Below are 27,121 nucleotides of genomic sequence, written 5' to 3' on the forward strand. Positions count from 1 at the left end.
GGGCTGATAAGGTTTATCGGTCTAAAAATTACATCGACTGGCCAATCCTGAAGGTGGAATCCCAGAAGACATTGCAGAGGTGGCAAAGGGTTATGACAGTAATGTGTTGGTGGAAATGATGATATCAGAGGAAAAACAAGAGGTAGAAACTAATCAAACCAATTTGGCTATTTCTGGGCACTCACGTCTTACGTCCGAAGTCACAGGGAATCATAAATGGGTCCCATTTCACCTAAAGAAGTGATTCACGCAACGCAGAACTGTATTGCGTAGATGTCGCTGCTCACTTAGGGGGTAGAAGAGTGGGATAGATTACACCATTTTAAATTATTGGATGCCAAAATTGGGAGACAGGAAATAAAGTTAAAGTTTCTAGGAAAGGTTTTGCTAACGCACGGAGAAAGTAGCACATCTCCCTAAGTATAACGTGAGTTACTGCATATTTCCGGATGAGAGCTGTATCGGCCGACTCGCTTCTGTTTGGAAAGCTGTAGTACTTATTATTTTTAAAGTACTCTATGTATTTGCTTTTTAAAAAAGGGAAAAGAGAAAGCTGCAGTATTATGAAATTTGTCAGTTCTTATTCAATGTATATTGTTGGTGATAGTTTTGAACAAAAAAATACATCATCAAAGTGATATTTATGTCTTCATGCTTAATGGCAATTAAAAATACTAAATGTAATATATGTCATTTTATTTGTGTAGTATCTTAACAGTTTCTAAAACAACAAGTCGGTGAGTTTTCTCATGCTTTGTCCTAAAACTGTGTCCATTTCCAGCAAATACGCACTAACGGTTCTCTGGTGTGTTAGTTTGGTTTTCTCGGCAATTTCTGCACGGCGAGATGCATCTCTGTAGTCTGTTCTCAGGACAGTTCTCATTATCATCTGTGTCTTCTCTTCCCCCTTGCTTTCAGTGTACACTCTTTTCTCCAAGGTGCACTCTGACCGGAACGTGTACCCATCTGCAGGTGTCCTCTTTGTTCATGTGTTGGAGAGAGAGTATTTTAAGGGTGAATTTCCACCTTATCCAAAGCCTGGTAGGTTCTCTGCCGGAATGGAGGAGGGTTCAATATCTCTTTTTGTGCGATGTGCAGACCTGGATGATAGGAAATCAAATATGATTAACACTGTTTCAAATGATGTGGATACATGAAAAATTGGTTGTGGAAATCTTTCTCATTTTAAGATTAGAAATTTACGTATGAAAGATTTTTTTTTTTTTGCATTTTAGAATGCATATTTTTTTAGAGTTTAGTGTTGACTGTTAACATTGCTGCCTGGCAAATGATGTAGCTCCTAGTCACACAAAAATATTATAGCTTCACCCAATTCTATACTATTTCCTAAATAGCACACTGATTTATTTTTCTAGAAAAGTATACATTTGTTGTGTAAGAGAATGAAGTAAGGGATTAATTAACGGTGTTTTTAAAAGCTTTTATTATATGAAACAATTTGGTAAAACTTCATAATATAATGATTAATTTTTATTCAAAGTAATAGCAGTTTTTAAGACATATTTAATTCACTATTGATTTAAATGTGTTAATTTTGAATCATCACCGCATTGTCACATCAGTGAAGATATAGAAAGAATAGTAAGGGAAAACAGTAAGCTATAATTCTGAAGTAAAAAAATGACTTCTGAAAATTAAATCTTGGAAGAATAGGTGTTTGATATTAGAATTCATATAAATTTTTTTTGGTTACATGAGGAATAACAGCTTATCTGACAACATTAATAAAATGAAGGGAGACCTGTTTTTAATAGTAAAAAGGGTCTTTTTATCAATTAATTTAAAATTATTTTTAAAGAGATTTACAATTTTTATAAAACTATATGGCTAAGCTTTTTGAACAGCAATTGTTATGTGTAATAAAGGTATGTGCTTATGACAAATGATTATACATTTATAATTATTTGACCACTCCTTAATATTCGAGTGATGTTCTTTGGAGCTCTATGGAGGGGATGCCTCTCGTTGGCGGGTGAGTGAGCTTTGGGAAAGATTTGCAAATGATAGTTGTTGTCTCACTGGTGAAACGATCCTGATGTGTTCTTCCCAAGAAACTCATTTGAATCTACAATATTTATTAGATCTCTAGACAATTTCAGCAACCAAAAGGATTTCTTTTTCATTGTGTGGATTCCTAAGTCAAATTTTCAGATGATTTTGTTTGAGTTTGTGTATTTAGTTTGTTACAAATATGGAAAAGGGAAACCCCCTTTTCCCCCCCAGTAGACTGTTTTGATTGAAACCACCAAAGCAACATGTATGGAAATAACTGTTTTATGTCTTAATTCTGTGTTTCTTATCTAGGGGAGGTTAGTAATGATCCCATAACATTTAACACAAATTTAATGGGCTACCCAGATAGACCTGGATGGCTTCGATATATCCAAAGGACCCCATACAGTGATGGAGTCTTGTATGGGTCTCCAACAGCTGAAAATGTGGGGAAACCAACTATTATTGAGGTAAGTTATTTTGAACAAGTGACACTATGGTTTTGTAGCATTTGTTTTAAATGTTGACATTAGAGTTACATAGCAGTGATTTTTAAGGTTATTTTTAAATATAGAAATGTACTTATTAATGTTTAGACATGATATTCCTTTCTGTAAAGTTTGCTACTTCAACTTTTATATTAATAATGATAAGCTAAATTAGTGAAAAATTGAATGACACTTAAAAGAAATAGGTTAATATAAATTGTATTTAATAAAATTTATTTGTTCTCTATATAAAAAATTATTCCAGTTCTTTATGTCTGTGTGCATGGGTGTGGGTGCACATGTTCATGGTGCATTTGTGGCAGCCAGAGGTCAACTTTCAGGAGTCTGTCTTTCCACTGCATATGTCCCGAGGATCGTGTCTTCAGACTTGGCAGTAAGTGCAATTTACTCACTGAGCCAAATTGCCAAGTCAGCTCTACATTTTTTTTTTTAAATTCAAAGTTCATGCTTATTGAAATAAAGTCACTCACTAGAAATCTTAATTACTGAACATTGTGGAAGGAGATAAAGGTACGAAAGATGAAAGACAAGTGCAGTCAGCCATGTTTGAGGGTCTTGTCCCTGAAGATCTGAGAAAGGCATGCTTTCCCAATGCTGTAGTAACTGCTGGAATCAGAAGCTGCTGAGGAGACCAGTTCACACAATCAGGGAAGCCTACCTGGGGGAGGAAGCAGCCCTTCCCGATTTTGGAAATATGGTTTGAGGCTCTAGCTTAGTGGGAAAGAAGATGACGAGCACATGCAAATTCATCCCCAGCACTGAAAACCAAAACACAGCAATCACTCAGACAGAAAACTAACATGCACAGACGTACATACATACACACATACACTAACATACATATAGACACAACGCACACACATAGACGCACACACATACATCCAATATGCACACCAACTCACCCCATATACACACACACAGACACCACACACACAACACATACATGATCACACACATACATATAGACACCACACACACACACAAAAACACACACAGACACATACACAGACACACCCAACATACACACTGACTCACCCCATATACATACACACAGACACCACACACATACATGAACACACACATACATATAGACACACACACATACTATACACACACACAGATACATACACACATATATACACACATACACATCTGCCCACACACAGATAGACCCCATATATACACATACACACACAGACACCACACACACACAACACATACACAAATTCACACATACAGACAGACACAAAAACACATAACACACACACACACACACACATACACAAAGATATACACCGAATACATGCACACCAAATACACACCCGTATACACACATACCACACACACATTACACATACCACACATACATAGACACATACATAGAGATACACAGAGATACATACATACACACATACACACACACATTCAAACACATCAGGGTGTTGGGGAAAAGATATGCTCTCAAAAAGTTAAACATGTGGCTAGAAGTTAGGGTGTCTTCCAGCTGACAAATGAAAAGCATTATCAGAGCTGCTAGGTAAATCCCCAAGAGCCTGGAAGCAGGAATGGTTGAGTTAGCTTGTAGTCTAAAGCCATTGTGATGTTCGAATACACCAGTGTTTTCTAGTATCAAAACCATGACGGTAGCAAATAAGTGGTAATTTAAATTAAATTAATACTTTTTAAAAAAAGTTATACTTAAAAGATAACAGTGTCTCACTGTTGATCTGGGAGAGGGAAATGGAGCTCATTTCCTCTGCTAGAGCAGAGTTCTCTTAACTGCTGAGTCATTCCTCTAGGCCCTCCGCTGAGCGCTTTAAAACCAGGAATTGAAGAGACCTCCCTTAACCTGACAGGCTTTCCCCCAAAGAATAGCAAACATCATTTTCAGTGGGGAACATTAGAGAGATGTCACTTAAATTCAGGAATAAAACAAGAATGGCAACCTCTATGTTTTATTATAGGATATACTGAAAGTCATAGCTGGTGAAGGGAAGTACGTGGAACCGAATTCCTTATGATCTGAAAGAATGAAATTGAGCAGTCAGTAGTAGAAAGCCTATGGACTATTAAAATATTATGAAAGGCTAGCAATCAACTGTAGGATAAATACAAATGTGGTTATATTTCTGTACATGGATAAAAAGTACTGAAAAAATAGATGTTTCAGAGGAGCATGTATTTTCAAAAGAGACAAAAATTATAAGGTACCAGGAATAAATATAACACCGAGTATGTAAATTTGCATAAATAGATGGTAATTTCAATAATAAGAAGATAGTATCATGGCATAATTTCCCCCTAATCTATGGATTCTGTGCAATGTCGATAAGTTTCCAATAGATTTTTAAAAATAGAACGTGACTGTTTCTAACATGTATGGGGAAGGTTATAAGCTAGACATAGCTAAGCCTTAATGAAGAGGAACAAAGGAGAAGTCTCTTCTCACGTGGGCGTCAGATGTCCATAAACCCATGCTCACTATCATAGAACGTCAGTGGTGTAGGAATGGACCAACGGGCTGAAGAATTGAAAGCAGGGCCAGAAACAAAGACCATACAACGAGTAATGATAGATAATTGAAGAGTTAGTGCCAGGGGTCATTGGGAAAGGAATGTCTATTTCTTAACTAATGCTCAGAAAAATTGTTAGCTATTTGAACATGATCCTTCATACTAGCCGTAGGTCCTTCATACCAAACTCCAAGCACAAATCTAGGTAGGTGAGGGATGAAATGTGAAAAACAAAATGTTGAGCTATTATATAAAAATATGGAAGCCTCTCTTGTTGACTTGGGGGTTGAATTGGTTTCTTAAGTATCACCTGAATATTTTTATTGGAGAGAAAAATATCGAATTTTCACTAATTTTCTTGAAGAGACAGACTGTAAAATTGGAGAAAATATTTTTGTTGCATGTGCCTGACAATAAGGTATCTGAAATAGAAAAAGAACTCCTCAGTTCAATAAGAAAAAAGATGTTTTACTGAAAAAAATCCACAAAGACCCATAAATCTAAGTAAGATGTCTGTTCTTACCAGTAATGAGGAGCAGCCTTAATCAGGCCATAATGTGAATTTTACCATCAGTGAAATACACTGTAGGTGAATATGGGGGTTAACATAACCACTGTGGGGACCAACATCAAATATGAGTCCTGAGTGAGTTTTGGCATACCTTGTCACTAAGCAGTCCCACTTCTAAGGAGATACACAAACTAGCAGCTTGCTAAAACTCACCTGAAGACTTGGATGGACACACTCTATATACACTGTTCACAAAGCAGAACACTGGAAGTCCACAAAACAGCAGACTTGAAAGGCTCTCAGCAAGAACCAGGTGAATAGGTTGTGTACTGTGTTTATGTGGTTAATATTGGGAGCAAATATAAACTGAGGCTTTCCCAGCAACATGGCTAGATGCTTTCAACAAAATGGGGAATTGGGAGATAGGGGATGGGCCAGGAGACTCAATGTGGATGGCATGTAGATTATCAGCTTTATAGTGTTTCAAAGCAACCAAACTAAGCAATGTATTTTAAGTCTACATATATATGAAATAAAAGTCAATGAGATTTTAAACACCAATTTCACAATTTCAATGCCTGGAAGCAGCCTAATGTTAAGTCTGGCAAGCAGGCAAGTGTGTCCAGGTGAATTCAATGATCAAGATGCTCTTGTAAGTCACCTCAGACAGGAAGTGTTAGCATCTGTAGCAAATAGTATTCTAAAAAAATACTGAAAGAAATGTAACACTACCTTGTGTAGACTACCAATATATCTACATAGTGTATTAAGCATACTGATTTAATTTATTCTTCTATTAATTTGGCCAAGTTTTATATGTTTTAAGTTATATTTAATTTTAGAAATTTATGAATTAACCCATTCAGTACCTCTATAGCTGAAATATTTAGAGTTTAAACATCTGAAACTGATTAGGCATTAGTTTAGAAACAAGGATAAAAAAGAAAGCCTCCTCCCTCATGTTCTGAAGCCCTTCACATTTTTGCAGTAGGTAAAATTTGATTGAGGTCATTACAGTACTTAAATATCGTACTAGAAGAAAGAAAAGGCACACTACATTCTGATATAGCTGTAAAAATTAAGCATTAGATATACATTCAGATATTAAAATTCTTCCTCGCTTAGCAGTGGTGGTGCATGCCTTTAATCCCAGTACTTGGGAGGCACAGGCAGGTGGATTTCTGAGTTCAAGGCCAGCCTGGTCTACAGTTTCCAGGATAGCCTAGTCTATACAGAGAAACCCTGTCTAGAAAAAAAACAAACAAAGAAATTCTTCCTCTTAATATGAAAATATTTTTCACTTCTCCCAGTATGCCGTGATTAAAAAAAAAGCAAAATAAATAAAACAACAAAAACAAAAACAAAACAAAACACAGAGAAAGACAGACAGACACATACAAAAGCCAACTTACTAGAGTTTACAAAACTTACAATAATGAAATTTGTGACAACTAGGGAAGATTAACCAAAAATATTGTTATTAATTTAAAATACCTATTATTGCTGGGCGGTGGTGGCACACGCCTTTAATTCCAGCACTTGGGAGGCAGAGGCAGAGGCAGAGGCAGAGGCAGGTGGATTTCTGAGTTCGAGGCCAGCCTGGTCTACAAAGTGAGTTCCAGGACAGCCACGGCTACACAGAGAAACCCTGTCTCGAAAAAACCAAAAAAAAAAAAAAAAAAAAACCACCTATTATCTTGTCTGAGTCAAAATCTCACTGTAACAACACATTGGAGTAGACTAGTCATCTTTTCTTCCACTGAAAATATGATTATGATGATTTGGAGGAGTAATTCAAATTAACTAATTAGCATGTAATAATTATGTATGTTACTAGGAGAAGGCTAAACTTTAATCATAAAAATTCCCAAGAACAACTTATTATTTTTTTCTATTTGTTTTCTTAGAAAAATAACTCCTACTTATGTTTGGTAGCTAATCTTAAGGTTACTGTTTGATATGAGCCTCACTGATCATGTGTCTATAAGGAAGGAGGTGGCAAATCGCATGGAATTTTGACAAGTTGGAGAGAGAGAAACTCCCTTAACTGTGGGTTGGTGTGCTGTTCAGAATAAATATTGCCAAAGGTTTGGCATTATTCATCCCCCTCATTCTGATTCTTCCTGTTGGAACTCAGTTCGTTATCTCTTATGATTGTAAACCGCTTCTCTAGATGGTCCGATTGCTATGTCAGCATCTTTGGGGCTTGTTCAGTGCACAGGGGGCTCGTAGTAGGTGGAGCCAGTTTTCCTCTACTCTCCTGTTTGATGTCACCTACAGCTGTGGTCACGCCAGAAACCTAACACTGGGACTCTTAAGCCTCTGACACAGCCGCTGGGTTTTGCTGAGGTACAATGGATGGGTCTGTACCATTTAATGCCTGTTCCGAAGTTAATCGTGCCTTCCTTGAGTTCTGAGGCTGTGGCTTTTGCTTGGTCCGTCTGGTAGTTCTTTCTCAGTTGACTTGGATATAAGCCCCTGCCCCTGCAAATGTTTACTAACATTTGACTGTATGAAAATACCGAATGGTGGTTTTGAGCATGTGCCCGAGTTTTATAGACTATGGTCCTTGCTGCTTTCCTCGCTCTGAGGTCTGTTTTCATGTGATGAAGGGGCTACTTACATCTTTTGACTGGTTGTTGTGCAGTTTAGCACTAAATGCAACATAGGTCTGCTTGGTTTAAAGTATATGTTTGCGATGATTCTTAAATCAAATTTACCAGTACAACCATAGCATGTATAGTTTTTTGGTTTTTGTTTTTTTCAATCTTAGTACAACCAATAAGTCACTTCGTCCATTTTCTGGTGACATGTGCACATTGTCCCCTGTGCCTAATGGCTTTCTACTAAAGAGTATTTTTTTATTTAACTTTTTGTTTTGGCATGTTGAATAGACCTGGTTAACTAATTATTTTCCTATAATATTACTAAAAGTCTTAGGTCCCTATTGCTCAGCAAAGGAAATTTTCTAAGCATATCAACAAATAAGAAAAACAGAAAAGACAATAATTTATTTCTATTTTGTCTTTAGTGAGTTGCATTTTACAAAACACTTCACACTTTAAATATGCCTTTTCTTTTCTATTAGATAACTGCCTACAATAGACGTACCTTTGAGACTGCAAGGCATAACTTGATAATTAATATAATGTCAGCAGAAGGTAAGTATGCAAAATATGTTGGTAATCATTTCTTACTTATAAAAAGGGTTTCATTGTGCTTATAAACATGCAGTATAATTATGGATTGTAGAGTTGGTATTCCAGTTGTAATTGATGACGTAGTAAAATGTTGGAAAGACATATAAGCCATTGGAGCTTTCTATAAAAATGGTGGGCTGTGGTGAAAACCAGCAAAGTCCTTCAGCAGATGCCCTGCTGACTTCTTTACGCCTTGTGGCATCAGTGGGTGACGTAATATTGAGAGCTTGCCCTGGATCAGTTCTCAAGCCTGAGAGTTAACTCTAAGTTATTAGGTAGCTCCATGTTTAAATTTAGAGTTGCTCTAAGTAGTGGCTTCGCTTCAGGTAAAGATGAACTGAGATCTGGGGACTTGAGGTAGATAATTTGCTAATTAGCTAAATTTACTTATTATGTCAGTAAATGTCAGAGTCTATCAACTACTAAGAGGAACATGCTCACTCTAGATGATTTCTTGAGGACGTTGAAGGCCAGGGACACAGGAAATATTCTTAAAAGTTATGCTCTCAAATATTTTGACCTCATTTTGACATAGAATAGGAAACATTAGTGAGGGGAGAAGTTCATGGGAAGACAGCTGGGAGGTACTAGAGGAGGCAAGGGGAAAATATTACCATTCCATATCCAAAACTTGAGGCTTAAATAGTTTTTTTCAAGACAGGATTTCTCTGGCTGTTCTGGAACTTGCTCTTGCCAACCAGGCTGGCCTCAAACTCATAGAGATCCACTTGTTGAGGCTTAAATATTAAGAAAGAGAAAATTAGAAAATCATGGGCTAATAATGTTTTCTATACTTCTGCCAGTGAAGGCATTGGCAGGAAGGGAATGGTTACAGATCTATCTTTTCCCCTGAAAAAAAAGCAGAGTATATTCTCTATCGGGACTTGCTTCTTCTGTTTATTGGTAGAAAACAAACAGGCAAACAAAAGGATTTTGCCAGAACCTAATACTTTGAAATTCATGATAACTCAGTAAATCTGGGTTAAAACTTGCCCTTTGACTGTATAGAAGAAAGCACTATCTAGGAATTTGACAGTATGTACCTGGAGAAGACTGCTTGAAGACTTGAACCACCTTCTATGGGTCTTTCCCTACATGTTTTAACAGTTCCAACTGTAGACAACTATGACAGGTTAAAATGCAAAGTGCCCTTTACAGGGGACTAAGTGCAAAGGCTGGCTTTATGGGCCTACCCCACATGCTTTATTAGGTACCCATAGCTTAGGGCGACTGGTTCTGAGCTCCATTAGGATTGAATAGTTCTGTCTCATTTAAGATATTCCTTTAGAGTTGGAAACTCTAAGTGGGTAGAGTCATTGGTCTTTTCCTTCCCATTTGTGGGTTCATGGTTAAAGTCACATATTTAAAATATGGTGACTTTGGGCCCTTGAACCTTATAATTACAGGCTCAAGAGACCAAGTCTTGGTCAGATAGGGCAGACTGGAAGAGATCTTAGTCTACAGTTGGACCTTCTTCTCTCTAGCAGAGACTGTAGAAAGTGAGTGTTTAGAACCTATTCTAGGTGTTATTGTAACATGGAGATCCATAGTCATGCAGTTCCTGATGTAAGAATGAGTACTACACAGCTGGAGGGTTGCACACACTAGCAATTGTTTCCCTGAACAAAGTAGTTCAAAGCTGTGTTCGTAAGGGAGCAAGAGAAGAGTTATTTGAACTTCAGGCAGATCTGTTCCACTTCTTTCTACTTAAGGTTAAGCGACCCCAAACAGTATGAAAACCACAAAACTAAAAAGGTCATGAATCTGTCCTTGTCAGTCTAGACAAGATTCATATGCATTTGAGAATGAACATCTTTGAACATGGCCTTCACTCATGCTATTTGTCCTGGATAAGGTTTAGAAAAAGGGACAACAAAGTTGTAAATCAGAATAATCATACTCAGCAGCCAGCTCTTCAGGCCAGGCCAGCTCTCTTCTACTCTGAGTGACCTAATGGGAAATTAGTCATCTAGCCTCACACAGCATGGTGCTCAAGGAGAGTACAGAAAGGGAATCCCTAAATTGGGTTTAGCACCTCAGAGGTCTGCCACCAATCCACTGGCCTACTCTTCTCTTGGCCTCTTTGATTTCCAAATATAGCAAGTATGGGATTTCCCCAGAGTTAGAAAGCTCCTGTGACTCACTCTGGAGAGACCTGGCAATAGTTCTTGGCCCAGTAGATAGCAGGCAAGCCCCACAGCCTAGAGCCCCAGAGGGGTTGCAACCAGAGGCCTTGTAGTAGATTGCAGAAAGGGATCACTAAGTGTGACTGACTGCACAACCACAGAGTGGCTATGTTCAGTGATAGCATTGAATAAGATGGGTTGGGTGGGGTGGAGGCTTTCTGTGTTCTTCTGGAACCTTGATCGTAAAAACATTTAGGAAAAAAAAATTACATAACATGTCATATATCCCAAACTATATATTCTATAATTTATAAATATTATTTCATTTGCCACTGAGAAACTCTTGTTCCTCATGATTCATTTCTGTGACTACTTCTAGGCATGGGAAAGGTGTCACATCATTAAGGTACCATAGTATATAAAAAGGAAATGTGTTTGTATAAACTGTAAATTTATCTGCAAGAATGAGGATGAAGAGTCCATATTTTAGAAGCCTACAGATGGGCTGTGTGTTGAATAAATTTATAAAACCTTGAGCCAAATCAGTGCCTGCCGGAGAAGAGGGAAGGGGTTCGTGAGTAGGACCTCACAGAGCTGTATCTTTAGCAGTGGTCACCACCTGCTACTGGGCTCTGGAGAAAACCCTACAGCCAGAGTTGGCTTCCTCACCAAATCTCTGGTATCTAGTGTCCATTAATATCAAAAATGCTTCCAAGAAGGGAGGTCATGAAGATGTCAGGTGCTTATGTATTTTTACCTTCCATGTATGAAGCAAGAGTAGATTAATTTACAGATTCATGAGTTTTGTTGAAATAAATTAGAGGATGTACATAAGATAATTGTACTAGAGACATGAAGTCTGCTTAGAACTCACAAGCATTCATATAACCAACCTTTTCATGTTAGAATTCAGGCTAACATTTTAAAATTTCATAAGTTTTTGCCATATGTTTGTAGTCTGATAACCATGTTATAGACAAGGTTTTCTAGAGAAAAGTTAGATGAAATAAATTCAAATTACTGTGTGTTTCTGAATGTCTCCAAAGATAATTTTCCACTGAAAGTATAAGCCCCCAGTGACTTTCCTGCTGTTATAATCCACATGAATCTCTTCATTGGTTCTATTTCATAGATAGCTATTAAAGTAACTCATAATTGCAGAAATAGTATTGTATAAGAAGAAAACATTTTTAATTAAAAAAATAACAGTCATAAGAAAAATTGTTAGTAACCCAAGATTAACACCTGAGAAAACTGAATTTTATATTAGGTTTATTTAAAATATACATTTAAAAAAATTTAAGGAGATTTTTAGTGAAATTTTTTGGGAAGGAAACCCACCAGGAATTGGCTCCTAGATCACTTTGGCTACTCAAATCTGAAAACCCTCAAATCCCCTAGATGAAATGGCATCATATTTACATATTACCTGCATACATCCTCCTATATGTGCATCATCTAGGCATAGGTGATGATGACGTACCTATTGAGTATACACACACACATATGTATGTATATATGTATATATGTGTATATATATATATATATATATATATAGAGAGAGAGAGAGAGAGAGAGAGAGAGTGAGAGAGAGAGAGAGAGAGAGAGAGGTGTCACACTATGTACCTCTCTAGCTGTCCTGGAACTCATTGTGTAGACTAGGCTGGCTTTCAAGCTCTTGCGGAGATCTTCCTGCCTCTGCCTCCTGAGTACCAGGATTGGGGTGTGCACCAATGCACCCCCACTCAGGCAAAAATTTTTAAGGATGATTTGGGGGTCACAGTTTGTTTAATCCATGCACCTGGACCCATGTGGCTGGAGATCTGGTTGTTCTGTATTGCTGTGTCCTGCTAGGACCATGAAAGCATTCAACACATCTCAAAGTGTTCTCTTTAAGAGAGACTGCTTCATTAAAGATCTGTGTATCTCTTTTCATCAACACTAGAATTCCCGTTGCCATATCAAGCAGAATTCTTCATCAAAAATATGAATGTGGAAGAAATGTTGGCCAGCGAGGTTCTTGGAGACTTTCTCGGGGCTGTAAAAAATGTGTGGCAGCCAGAGCGTCTCAACGCCATAAACATCACGTCAGCCCTGGACAGGGGCGGTAGAGTGCCGCTTCCTATTAATGACATGAAGGAGGGGTAAGACAGCCTTCATCTCGCGCCTTAAATGGGGGTTCTTAAGTATGGTGACTTCATCAAACTTATTATAGATGGAAGATAGCCTATTGAATCTTTCTTTTTAATAAGAAATAGATATTGTGGAGATAGGAACTTATAAGCAAGTTTCCATATTGACAAAGAGATAGTATCAACAGTTCCTTCAGTCACCGTACTAGGGTCCTGTGAATCTAATTGTAGATCAGAACCGACACCATAAATTATAGCACTAAGCCTTTTGTACCTTTGGAGACAAGCTGATTATTTAGGGCCATGCATTTCAAAGGAAATTGATGCCCAGTTATCAGCTGGAGGACTCTGCCTGCCCGAGCTTTATTCTAGGAAACTATTTCTTCGCCTTTCACATTCTTTCCACCATGTGTCTGTGGCTGATGGCCGAAGTGCATTTGAAACTCATGCCTGAGACACGGGAGCCAAAAGCTTGGCCTTGTCACTCACAGGCTGGGTGACATTGCACAAATGTAGAAGCCCTCTAGGCCTCAACTTCCTTCTCTGAACCACTGGAGCTGACATTCTCTCTCAGGCTCCTGAAAGTGGTTAAATGAGAAATGGATATGTCAGCCCTCAAGCCAGAGTGTGACCTGTGTAAGTAAAAACACTCCTGTTGGGAGAATTGAAAGCACCAGTGTCACTATCGTACCAAACTTCCATCTCTAATTTCTTATCTGTAGGCTGATGGAGAATTGCTTCTCACTCAATCCTGCAAAAGTGCAGTCTGTGGAATAAATCACTGTTGGCTGCACATACCCCTCCTAACTCTCCCTTCTCCCATAATCCTGGTAACACTTCTTTGCAGGTCATATCTAGAATTAACCAGGATAACTGGATTCGTAAGAATCAGATTTCAGGGCAGCTTAATGGAGAACTTGTTTGGAAATAACGTAAAAGATCCCAAATACACATAAATGAAAGTCTGAGAGGGTAGGCAGAAGAGGGGCGGAGGAAGGCAGTGGACTGTGAAGTTCAACTTAACATTGCAGAATTAAGTTTTATCTTGAATGGTATAGCGATGGATTTTGAAGTCAGCCAAGCACACGTACGAGAGCTTTGAGGAAAGTGGCGGGCTTATCTGTTGTCTAAGTGCTGTTTGGCTCTCTGTATGAAACTTAACTCTAGAGCTTAAATTTTCACTGTGAAGTTACACTGTGGAGCTCTTTCTCACCAAGTAAATTAAAAAGCATAACCGTGGAAAAGATGAGCAGGAGGGTCCCCTGAAAACACTCTCCAATTATACACCCCCTTTTCAACAGTTTTCTTAACACGTTCCAAGATGATTGTTAAAACAACGGCCAGCGAGCATTTAGAAGCAACAGTGTGAGCACCGATGGCTGGGTCTCGCCCCTTCTCCAGTCAGTAGAGCACACCCTCATGTTAAGCTGTGAGCTCAACTTAATTCTATTAAGCATCTCTGTCACCCAAACACTAACCTGACACAGAACTTTTCAACTATGCCCATTCTGAGAATGACTGGTAAAGTATCATTTAAAATGTGCACGATAGATAGGTTTCTGGCCTTGGATAGCCTCTAGAGATTTTCAGTATTTGAGCTGGGCCTGAGCATGTGACTCTAAATTAAGAAGAGAATCTTGGCCCTCTAAGTCCTTGATGAGAGTTCAGTCATTAGCTAGCTGTCTGCAGCACCTGTCAGCTCTTTGAGAGAGCCCTCCCCGTGGCATTTATTTAGACTCTTGTCTCAGATCCCTGCCCAACTTGAAACACTTTCCATGAGCTTTAATTTAACGTTAAGCCTTAACCTTTGCAAAGTATGCATAGGAGAAGTCTTTTTAAAATAGTGTTTCTATAAATTGTACCTAATGCCAGCTCTGTTCTTCCAGTATCTCCATGCACACCCCAGGGAAATCAGTCCCATTTGAGTTATAATTGCAGGAGAAAAGTGTGTCCCTAGGAATGGTTTCGTATATTTTTCTTAGTTGTCATATAAAGTTGTGATAACCAAGTCTCTTTACCCATGTTGCCTTATTACAAGTAAATACCACAGTTTTCACAGTGCTATGGCTTTCTTTTTAATGATATATAGTGAATCTATGTAATGCATTTAATACTCTTTTTAAATGATGTATACTGTGCATGCGTAATGCACTTATTACATTTTAAATGATATATAGTGTATATATGTAATTCTCTTAATATGCTTTTTGCTTTCACCTTAAAAAATCATGAGCTCTAAATATACTCAAAATGAAATATGGAAAATATAAACAGGGAAAGACTGATTTAGCCAAGGAATTTCAGATATTGCTTTTCTATAATCTTATTTAAAAAAAATAATGTGTATGCTTCGGTAATAGTAATTAAGAAACTAATGAATGTTTTCTCCTAATACTTAACATAAATCGTGCTCCAAGATTTAAAGGAAAAAAATAAAAATCTTTGTGAATATATATATATATATATAAATATATATATATATATATATATATTTGCTCATGGCAGCCACAATCTACTGATGACATATTACTTTTCTGCGTTTGGTATGTGTAGTGACATAGCCAACAGGTGGCTTAGAGTCGTTCATAGGAGAAGACTCTTTTATGCCAATCTACAGCCCAAAGTGCCATTAAATGCCAGGCAGTAGAGCCCACTGGGCAGCTCCTTCTTCGTGATGAGTATTTTCGCATCTCTACAGCACTCGCTGACAGCTTTCAAACCTCTTCTAAATCGAACAGAAAACAATTATAAAGATTTACTTCAAAGTGAGTAAGCTTCTGCAAAGGAAGGCTGTACCCTCCAAAAAGATTACTTTTCACTTGCCAGACTCGCGACCCCAAGGCAACTGTGCATGGGCCCGGTGCTGCTTTTGCTCCTGACATAGAGCCAAGAGCTAAGGACGCATAGATGTATTTAGCGTGGGATAAAGCTGGTGGAAAGAAGAGCAGGGTCATATTTCATGCTAGTTTCATATTGTAACTGCCAACCACAGCTGAGTGATGTGGTGTAAATGGCGACTATGAAGGGAATGATGGGGTGTGAGGATTAAAGACAATGCTCGCTTTTCACAGGAGATTATCAAACCTATTTCCTCTGGTGACCAAAGCGTGCAGGTCTAGCCTCAGTCAGTGGCAGAAAAGCTGTTCTCATTTATTCTCTGAGCCATTTCATACAATTCTAACAGGCTGAGGTTTGCCTGTGTCAAAAGGCTCAGTGAGCAGTTGAGGAAGAGAATGTAAGTTGATGCTGGCACATACTGTGGTGATGGAAAGTCATGATGCTGGGCCAAGGTGCTCAGCTCTGAAATTGTCCTCATCTTTTCCCTTCTCCGTGAGAGCATGTGTGCGTGCATGCGTGAGTGCGCGCGCCCGGACATAGAGCCCTAGGATTCATGGGTCTCTGCTTCCCTAACATTGAGATCAGTTATGTTAGAAGCAGCCAACAGCTGAACCATATTCTCTGAAAGTTGGGTGGGTATTGTCCTGAAACAAAGGGATCACTGGAGGAAATGGTTGACAGGAAAGTTTCTGTGTTAGGCTTATCACATGTAGTGTGCAGGGAAGCGAGGTGGAGTTTAGGAGTAGAGAGAGCTGTGCAGAGTTTAGGTGGCTCAGGAACATCAGATGTGGAACGTGGGCCATCTGAAATCCACCCAGCATGGCTGCTCCTTCCCTCCTTCCCTCGATCTTCTTTTACTCCGTACCAATTCTCAGAGAATTCAGAGCTAGTGAACTGTCAGGGTCTAAGAGCCTGTAGTGAGAAAGTTATATATTTTGACTGCTGTTGTTTTTGTTGTTTTCTATGTTTAATTGATATGAAGAAATTCACTGCAAACTCAGAGCTCAAGGTTAAATGGAATTTTTAATCCCATTGTTTTTTGTTTTTAAATTCTGGGCTTGTCTTAGTTATTTGGTTTATATCTTATAAGTTGTTTATATATCTTTAATTTTATATCTTATCTTAAAATTAATTACAATTGTTTACAGAGGAGAAAAGTGGGATAAGGGACAAGACCAGAGTGGTTACTACATCTCCCAGAATCCCATAGTCCTCAGTGGATATATGCTCAAGTTGGTTGGAATCTCTTCTGGGCATAAGCTCAAGAGTCAGACATATCCCATGAGTAGGACAACTGGATAAATATGTTCATTATAATCACTGTCTTGCTGTTGCTGGGAAAAACCACGTTGACTACAGTTATTTTTGTTGTTTGATGACTCCTTACATTAAATGTTTAGATGCCTCAACAAACCTATCCTATCTCAAAGGAAAAACAAAATAAAACTGTACATAAAGAGTTTTCTGCAGTGTACAGGAGCTCCTGGCATGTTGAAGCACTATACTTTCTAGGCCTGCAGAGCAGTGGTTCTCAACCCGTAGGTCGAGACCTCCTTGGAGGTCACTCATCAGATATCCTGCATCTCAAATATTTACATTACAATTCATAGCGATACCAAAATTACAGTTATGAGGAAGCAACGAAATAATCTTATGGTTGGGGGTCAGCACAGCACGGGGAATATGATTAAAGGGTCACAGCATTAGGAAGGTTGGGAGCCATGATCCAGAGCTTTCTCGTGGATAATATGTGCCCATCTCAACTTTTTAGGCCCATTGGGGTTAAAGATAACAACTCTCTTCATTTTACTTGATAAGAGTTTTGTTTTAATTGTATGTCCAAAAGATATCTAGAAGGAAACCATGGTGAGAGACGTAGACTTTTCATATGCAGTGTCCAGTTGCTATTGTTAGCTATGCTCTCATACAGTATTATATATTAAGAAGAGCCAGTGGGCCAGAGGTGCTTCTGCTACAGAAGAATCAGCAAGTCCACCTGTTGACCTTTGAGACAGGCCCACTGTCTTCCATCGTCTTCGCATGGCATTTGCAGCCTGTGTTTTTAACTGGTAAATGCTGTTCATGGGTCCATCTGCTCCCTTACTCACTCAGCACTTGAGCTGCCAGGGGACAATGGCAGAGTCTAGGTTTGAGAGCAATTGCAAGACTGTTTGCTGCCTTGTACCCTACATGGGGTCGACTGTTGGTGACTCAAACTCAAGTGGTGGCAGTGAGATGGGACCGAGTGACACATGTGTTTGCAAGTTATTTCAGGGCAACTGTCAGCAACTGATGACAGATTGAGCTGTGAGAGAAGAAGGAGAGTCAAAGATATGGCGCCGGAGTTCAAGGCTTGAGCATCTGGGGTTGCCAATCACCAGGAGAAGGAGGTGGAAGGCACAACAGGTGGAGGTGGGGAGGGGTGAAGATGAGCTCAGCTCAGAACATATCAAGTTTGAAGAGTTTATGGCTCATCCTTGTAGGGATGAAAGTAACTTGGCAGGGTGGTAACGGCCATAAAAATGTTTTCACTTCTAGGCAGCTCTTTTTAGACAGCAACAGTAAGGAATATACACAGAGATAGACTTTACGGTCTTATTTATAACATCAAAAAATTAGAAGCAACTGCATGTCCAACTCTGAAATAATTGCAGAATAAATCATATGCACTTAAAAAATTATATTGCCATAAAACCATAATTGCAAAGAGTACAATGTGGAAAGTGCTTATGACGCATTAAGTGGAGAAGCAGGATGCAAAATTAAATTTTAGAGATGATTGCAATTACGTTAAAACATATGCATTTGAAAAATATTCTGCAAGGTACATTGGAAAATGAAAATGGTTATCTTGGTAATATAAATGAATTCTGTTTTTATACTCCAAGTTTCCTATATTGCTTTTATAATTTAAGAGAAAAACACATTTCAAAGTACCAAAACTTATGCTTGTTTATTAACTTTAGCTGAATTAATCTAAAAACTTACTAATTATAAATGCAAATCACTGTCATGTTTGAGCAAAAGGGCTCTTAGCAGTGGTGAGGAACACATTCATTCGTCTCTGTTTATGAAAATACTTTGCAGCTATCAAGAAACAAAATGTATGGTGTTGGGCAGGCAGTTAATAAGGAGATGGAAATTGGTTTTGTGAAGGTGAAGTGACTTTTAAAAACAGAATATATGTGGAACACTCGCCTTTCCCAGAGATTTCTTACAGCTCCTGTTCTGAATCTTTTACTTTGATCTTTAATTTACTGCATCGCTCCCTCCTTACTTTCCCTAAGGTATAGAGTTGTTGCTGTTTAAATTGTTCCCGACATGAAACTTAAGACCTAATGTAATAAACAAAGTTCTGGAACAGTTGTCATCTCAAATGTGGCCGGGACATCATGTTTACATTGACAGTTTTGAATTTTTACATTACATTTTTCATTTATTTCGCTTTAAAATACAGTAGCACTGAGTGATCTTTGATCTTGGCACTTGGGTGGTTGAGGCTAGAGGATTGCCATGAGTTTGAGCCACACAGTGAGTTTATCGCCAGTCCAGACTGTAAGAATACGATCCTGTCTCAAAAAACTAAGCAAATAGCATCTTTATTAAGGTAGAATTCATATAAGACCCATTTCACCCATTCAGAACAGATGATCATTATACTACAGGCCAGGCCATTTTAGTATCACAGAGCTCTGCACCCGCACCCCATACACATCAGTAGCCACTTACTACCAACGACCGAACTTCTTGGCAAACTCTAGCTTATTTGGCTGCTTCTTCACCTTAATTTTTCTTTCAGGAGTTCCACATAAATAAAACGGTTATTGCGACTGGCTTTTTCATCATTTAACATAATGGTTTCAAGTTGCATCCATATTGTAGAAAAAATACTTCATTTTGTCTTATTAGGTTAGTGAATGATACAATGTTTTATGGCCTTTGGGTTATCTTCACTTTTTTACTATGAGAAAGGCTACTGCTTTAAACATCAGCTATACATTTTGCGTAGAGATCTATTTTCACTTCTCCTAGGCATATCTATGGGAATAGAATTTCCAGATCATCTGGTGTCCCTGTATGTAACCTCTTGAGGAACTGTTAAGCTGCCTCCCCAAAGCCATGGGCTGTTTCACATTCCCAGCAGCAGATTCTTCTCCATTCTCTCCAGCACCAGCTTTTGGCTTCCTTTCTGATTCCTAGCAGGAATTAAGTGGTATCTCCTTGTGGATTTGACATCTCTCTCACCAGTGGTCAAGGGTGCTGAGAATCTTTTCATACACTTCCTGTGTGCAATGCAAAAGAAAAGTTCTCTTGCAGCTCTTCTTTGGAGATATGTCTGTTCAGATCCTTGGTCATTCTTTAAACTGGGCTGTTTGTCTTTTTACGATGTGAGAGTCCTTTACATATTCCAGATGCGAGTCACTTAACAGATACGTGATTTGTAAATAACCCCTTTGTAACTTATCTTTACTTTCTTGCTGTTGCTCTTTGAAGCATGAAATGTTTTAATTTTGAGAAAGCTCAGCTTATCTAGTTTTTTTTTCCTGTCACTGCTGGAGCTTTTGATGTCAAAGCTAAAAGAACCATTGGCTAACCCAAGGCCACAAGGATTTATGCCTATTTTTCTTCTTAGACTTAACAGTTTGAACTCTTGCATTTAAGTCACAGTATGCATTTTTAAATAAACTGATTGTAGAGGAATTTTAACTCCATAACAACATTAACGAGAAAGATGCTGAGTATGCCACTGTCCCCACATTTGCAGCTCCCCCAATTCCCATTACCTTTTGCCAGAGTGGACAGGACAGGACATCCTCACCCACAGTCCATAGCTTACATAGGGTCATAGGTTTGGACAAATGCGCATTCTAGTGTATCAGACAGAGTAGTCTCTGTGCCCCGAGAACCATCTGTGTTGCATCTCTTCATCTGTCCTTTCCTCTGCCCCTAGCAGCCGTCTCTTTACCCTCTCCCCAGTGAGCTTTCTCTGGGATGTCATGTGGCTCAGACAGTTGGTATTACACTGCATGTAGCCTTTCTGGATTCTTTCATTTAGTAACGTGCACTTCAATGTCTTTTTCTTGGTAGCTCCTTCCATTTCATGTGTGTGCTGAATAATATTTCCTTTTCTGGATATACCACAGTTACCTGTTCACCCATTGAAAGATGTACACATTGCACTTAGAAATTATAGAGAGACTGCGTTCTTTCTTCACATATGTGCAAGTTTTATGTAGATCTAAGTGCTGGCTTCTTTTGCTAAGAGCTGGGCCATAGGGTAAAATGTGTTTAACTCTGGAAGAAAAACTCAAGCTGTCTTTGAATTGGCTGTGCCATAGTTTGTTACTCCAGCTAATCACAAAAGTTCTGGCTGCTGCTTGTATTTCAGTGCTTGTTCATTATGATCCCCCAGTGATGCTTCAGTCAATTTTCCCCCTAATAATATGTGATGTGGGACACCTTTTCATCTTCATTTACTCACTGTATCTTGGTCAGTTCTCAATTAAGGTTTTTCTCTTTTAAAAAAATATGTCTTTAAAAAAATATTCGTTGTTTCTTTCTTCCTTTCTTTTTTTGTTCTCTTCCTTCTATCTTTCCTTCCTCCCTTTCTTCCTTAATTTGAGACAGTCTCAAACTGGTCTTGAACTCACTAGCTGGGAATGCTTTGGAGTCCTATCCCCTTGTTCCTACTTCCCAGATGCTGAGCTTACAGATGTCTCTTGCCAAGCCAGGTTTATGAGGTGCTAGAGATGGAACCCAGCCTTGGGCATGCCAGGCACATACTCTACCAAATGAGCTATGTCCCCCAGCCCTGAGACACCTTTAAATCAGTTTTGTTTTATTATTGGTTTATGTTTGATAACAGCTTTTTATGATATAGGGGATTTGCAAATATTTTCACCCAGGCTCTGGAAAATTTGCTTGACAATCTGTTTAGTGTGGGAGAAAATTTAAGCTCCTCCCCTCTTTTTTAAAATCAATTCCTTTATTTCATGAATTAGACCGTTAATGCTTTGTTTTAGAAAATCATTTTGTACTTCTCTGCCTTACCTTCTTGTGATTTGAACTTTGCTCTGTCATTCCTTCTGAGGTCACCCTTGTACATACGGCTCAGTTGTAGAACTTTTTAATAAATGTATACATTCATTTGTTCCATCACCATCTGTTGAAAAGATGAATTTACATGAGTCTATTTGTCCCCGTGTTACATGAGTTAATGGTGCTTCTGTAGGGCTGTCCCTACACACTCTAAAGCTGCCGTAACTCCTACAGCTTTGTTGCAAGTGCGATAGTTTCAGGTCTCTGAGTTTGTGTGCTTCTGTTTCAGTATGATGTCTGATATTCAGAGTCTTCTGTCTCTCTCCCTGAGCTTAAGAACCATTTGTCAAGACCCACAGAACAGATCACCAGGCTTTGATCTGGCATTTCATTGAGATTACGGATGAATTTGGAAAAAGCTATCACTTTTACAATACTGAGTCTTCTTCTTGATAAAGAAAACATTTCTCCCCTTTAGTTTTGTTTTCTTATTTCTTTCATCGATTTTTTCTCATATATAGTTTGAATGCACTTTTAAAAACTTTATATTTAGTTTATTTTTGTTATATCTGATCTCAATGGGATCCCACTTTTGTTTCAAGATTTGTCTATATTGCTATATAGAAAAATGGTTTTCAGTGTATTAACCTTGGTGTTCTGTGAACTTACTAGAAGGAATCATTGGCTCAGAGAGGCAGTTTGTCCACTATTTTGGATCTTACCATTCTTGAACAAAGATATTTTTATTTATTTCATCTCAGCATGCACTGAAATTCTTTTTACTCTCTGACTTCATTGAGCAGAACTTTCCACTATAGTGTTGAAATGGGGAATGTCTGGGGTTATTTTTGTTTTGTTTTGTTTTTACTGTTTTACAGTAGTTATTGGATTCTAACAGAAGGTTCTTATTGAGATTCGGAAGCTCCCTCCACTTTTAATTTATAAGTGATTTTATTACTTCTGAATGTTTGATCTTGTCAAATGATATTTCTTAATCTATTAATAACATCATTCCTTGGGTAATTCACTACTGTGATAATTTTAGTTTTATTTTCATAAATGGGAAAGATTGTACATGGTCACCTTTTATAATTTTCTTTAAACATTTTTGGATTCAGTTTGCTGGCTGTTAGTCAGTTTGTTTTTCATTTTGTTTGGATTTCAAATATACTCAAAATTTACAACCTAGTGGGTGCAGTTGTGGTTCACCTGCCTTGGCCTGGCAAGTTTAGATTATAGGCAGCATCTAGAAAATGCTCCCTCGCTTCCGTATTCTGTATTGCAGCAAACTGGCTTTATTTTATCAATTGTGTAGGGAAGCCCGGTGTGTGACTCTGCTGTTTGCCACTGAGGGCTGATTGCTGGTTAGCTTTCTTTCTGGATTGTAAGTCTATAACAGGTTCATTCTCTCTCTCTCTCTCTCTCTCTCTCTCTCTCTCTCTCTCTCTCTCTCTCTCTCCCTCCCTCCCTCCCTCCCTCCCTCCCTCCCTTCCTTCCTTCCTTCCTTCCTTCCTTTTCTAGTATGGGAGATGGATCTCTTTTGTAATTGTTCAGTTTCATCTGTGCAGTCAAATTTTGGGTATGGAGTTGATTTTAGTATTCTCTGATTATCTGTTTGTCTCCATGAAATCTCCTAAAGTGAAAGTTTATGTGATTGATTCTATATCCTTCTCTTTTCTAATATACACTTTCAGCACTATAAATTTTCCTCGAAGAACTGCCTTGGCCGTTGTCCTAAACTTTTGAAAATTTACAGAATTCTTTTTATTTATCTCAAAATATTTTAAGAAGTATTCTTGAAGATTTGTTTTAGAACTTGGGTTGCGTTGGCAAGTGCAGCTGTCTTGTTCAGAGAGTGCTCTGTGTTTCTCACGCTGTGATGTCTGCCTCCATTTATTTATTTATTTATTTTTCATTGGACTGACAATGAGTAAAAGGAACTGCAGAAGAGTTCAAATGTGGGACTGGGGGGGTTTCTCCAGCTCTGGGTGTAGATCTCAGGTTTAAGTGAGCCTGTGCCTTGGGCCTGAGAGTCTCATCGTCTAGGTAATTGACAGCTGGCAATAATTAGCAGTTGACCACTAAGTCGGGAATGTAATTGTCTCTCTCCCAGGTCTGCTGGACTTTTACACTAATCCCAGCATTGAAGCTCTGCTTAGTTTCTCCTGTAGGTAAGCCTTTTTAAGACCAGAATTGTTTGTGTCCCTTTTCTCCTGCCAACAACAGGAAATCCTCCTGTTTCCCAAAGAAGCCTAGCCAGGTCTGCCCATGAGAGCACGTAAGTTCAGGATCCTCAGTGACCAGACTGCTCTGGAGTGTGTGACTCTCAGGCTTGTCCACGTGGACCTTCCAGCAATATCGTAACTGTAGCTAAGCTTTCCTGCACCAGAATCTCAAGGGTTCCCTCGGAGACTCTGGCATGCAAACTCCTCCTCCAGGACTTGTGATTCTCCATTTCCCACTGCCCAGTCTGTCTGCCCCGTTCCTGGGCCATCGTTTGTTCTAAGGCTTATTTGTCTTGAGTGCCTCAATTGTTCCTTTTACAGTTGACTCTGCTTGCTTGGTTTGTTTCATTAGGCTATGGTGATGACTGCCAATCTTCTACTGTGTTAGCTAGGTACAAAAGTAGATTCTGTCTTTGAGCAGTTTTAACATTGATTTTGTATTTATGACATGAGATGTTGGTAGTGGGCTTTAAATTTTTTTTAGTGGGGTTTAATTTTTTTTTTTACGTTTTCATGTGGATACCTCATTGTTCTAAGACCATTAATTATAAATACTATTTATCTTCATCAGACTCCCTTGTGACAATAATCCACTTAGAAAATATTAGAGTTGACTTCTAGATTTTTGGCTCGATTTCACTGATTTCTATGTCTCACTCCTTGCAGCACTCGCTAGCTTTATGTTGTAGCTTTGAGTCCATTTGTAACCTTCCATCGTGCTTCTTCCAACGTTGTTTCCTTTACTGGAATTTTTCTTTTTCGGCCTTTTGTTTTTCTTAACCGTTTATGAGTGTTTGGATTGGCATCTGAAGTATTTCTCAAAGACAGCTAGATCCTTAGTAGGCTGGCCACACGTGATAAGTAGCTAATTCTTATCGTTTAAGGGCAGAAATTATAGTAATTTAGATTTTTTTTTTGTTTTCTCCTTTTCTCTGGAAGGCTCCCTATCTTCCCTGAGACTGCCCCTGTCAGCTGCCACTGTGCTCTGTCCAATTGTGAAATCTTGTTTCTCAACTCAGGAGAATTCTTTCCCTACAATGCTCAGGGTACTCTTTAAGAAAACATGTTTTGCTTCATTCTTGGTGAACAAATAATAGTTTTTTTCTTGTGTTAACGTATTAGCTGAAGAGAAGAGATCTGAAAGAAAACCAAACACAGAGGGGTCTGTGTGCTCGGGACCCTGACAGAAATGCCCAGTGAAATAGTGAAGTTGGCAGAGAGCTTGGCTCCTCAGGGTGTAATGTCATAATTGCATTATGCGAAAATCAAATAAGAGCCATTACTTACAGCTATTATTTTAGGGTTAGGCTTATTTTCTTAACAAATTTATCTGAAGAAGAATCTTATTGTAAGTAGTCTAATATAATGATCAGGACATATAGCACTTAGCTGGTTTGAATTCAAGGAATGCATGAAATATAAGTTCCAGACCTTCATATAGAATGGAAAGAGTGCCTGGGACACCTAAGCACTCAGTAAATACCGGTAGAATACAAGAATGGACAACAGAAGGCCCCTACATGAATCACTGCTTTGAAAGCCCAGGCTCCTATCTCAGAGATGACTCTAGTTAATCCCTCAATTCAAAAGGATAAATCCTGCTTTCAGGGGTAAATTGTTTTTTGTATTTTTTTTCCCTCCAGTGTTTTCAATTTTCCTAAAGGATAACTTGAGAGTTTCATATTTTTGCAGTGTTTATGTCATGGTTGGTGCCGATGTTGCATTTTCTTCTTGTTTACGAGAAGTTGAAAATCCACAGAATCAGTTAAGATGCAGTCAAGAAATGGAGCCTGTGATAACATGCGACAAAAAGTTCCGAACTCAGTTTCATATCGACTGGTGCAAGATTTCACTGGTGAGTTTTTTGTTTGCTTGTTTTTTTAACTTTGCTTTTGCAAATTTAATTAGCAGTAATGTGTCTGGACATACCATTTGACTGAAACCTGAATTGCTGTTGGAAATAAATCCTAGGTTTTCTTTGTCAACTGTGTGGACTTCCTTGATTTGATGGATTTGACAAATTAGATGATGGTCCATCCATGGAAGGGAGCGTCTCGCCGACTTTGTACCCTGCACTTGATTAGTTGCTGAGGCTGGATTAGCTTGGCGGGTGGTCCAAGGAAGCTTTAGGATGTCCAGGATGTTGTTAATGCAGCAGACACTAGGGAGCCAGGGTGGTGTGTGCAGAAGGTCTCCTTAAATGTGCAGCCATCAGCTTACTTTTGGAGGGAAAGAACAGAGCACAATGATAGTACAGATAAAGCTGTGTTCTGCTGTGACCCCAGTACTCTACAAACCCAAATGACAGAGCTCTTCAGACATGGGACAACTCTATGGGAAAATATTTTGCCTACAACCTTAAAAGTAAATGTATCAACTCTATAAGTTTCTTCTAAACAAACTTAAAATTGTTTTATTGATTAAATTTATTCTTTTATAAACATGCAAACACATCTTGAATTTGAATACTAAAAAAATGCAAGTGGTTTCACACACACATACCTAGAGGAGACATATAATATTTCGATTTTTCTATCGTGTATGCCTTCTTTGTCTTTCTGTACAGTATTTTGATCTTATTTGGATTCTTTAATACTTTTATGACCTTTAATGGTTTAATGACCTTTAGATACACACACACACACACACACACACACACACACACACATACACACACATACACGCACACACACACACACTGTGGTTTATGTACAATCTTGAGTAAGTATTAATGTTACAAAGCTCAATATTTCAGTCACAGTGCTAGTCGCTAAGGCTGCGAGGGAGCAATTAGGATCATGACTTACACACATTCCTCTCAGCAACCAGGAGACATCGGGGCTTGCCATCAGCACTCTGCTCATGGCTGTGCCATTACTTGAATTTATGTTTAGCAACACTGTGTAACTTCTAAAAGTAAAAAATTGTTTGGTGTTTGAAAGTTTCAATGGCAAGGCTTTTAGAACTGAAAAGCTTGAGAATTTTCATTTTAATTTTATATGTTACATATTTATT

The 27,121-nt window shown here is 38.5% G+C and overlaps 1 protein-coding gene across 5 annotated transcripts in view; it reads left to right on the forward strand.

Annotated features, from left to right (window-relative positions):
- Sgce (sarcoglycan epsilon) overlaps window positions 1-27,121 on the forward strand; it is a 72,920-nt gene that overhangs the window by 26,848 nt on the left and 18,951 nt on the right. For all 5 annotated transcript variants that reach the window (XM_029478943.2, XM_021164423.2, XM_029478941.2 and 2 more), the window contains 5 exons: window positions 919-1,041; window positions 2,326-2,483; window positions 8,635-8,707; window positions 12,818-13,016; window positions 25,799-25,961. In XM_029478943.2, coding sequence (XP_029334803.1) covers window positions 919-1,041; window positions 2,326-2,483; window positions 8,635-8,707; window positions 12,818-13,016; window positions 25,799-25,961 — 716 coding nt within the window. The remainder of the gene's footprint in view (window positions 1-918; window positions 1,042-2,325; window positions 2,484-8,634; window positions 8,708-12,817; window positions 13,017-25,798; window positions 25,962-27,121) is intronic.

The sequence above is a fragment of the Mus caroli genome, unplaced genomic scaffold (genome assembly GCF_978045245.1).
Source record: "Mus caroli unplaced genomic scaffold, Mus_caroli_1 scaffold_7, whole genome shotgun sequence".
Taxonomy (NCBI): Eukaryota; Metazoa; Chordata; class Mammalia; order Rodentia; family Muridae; genus Mus; species Mus caroli.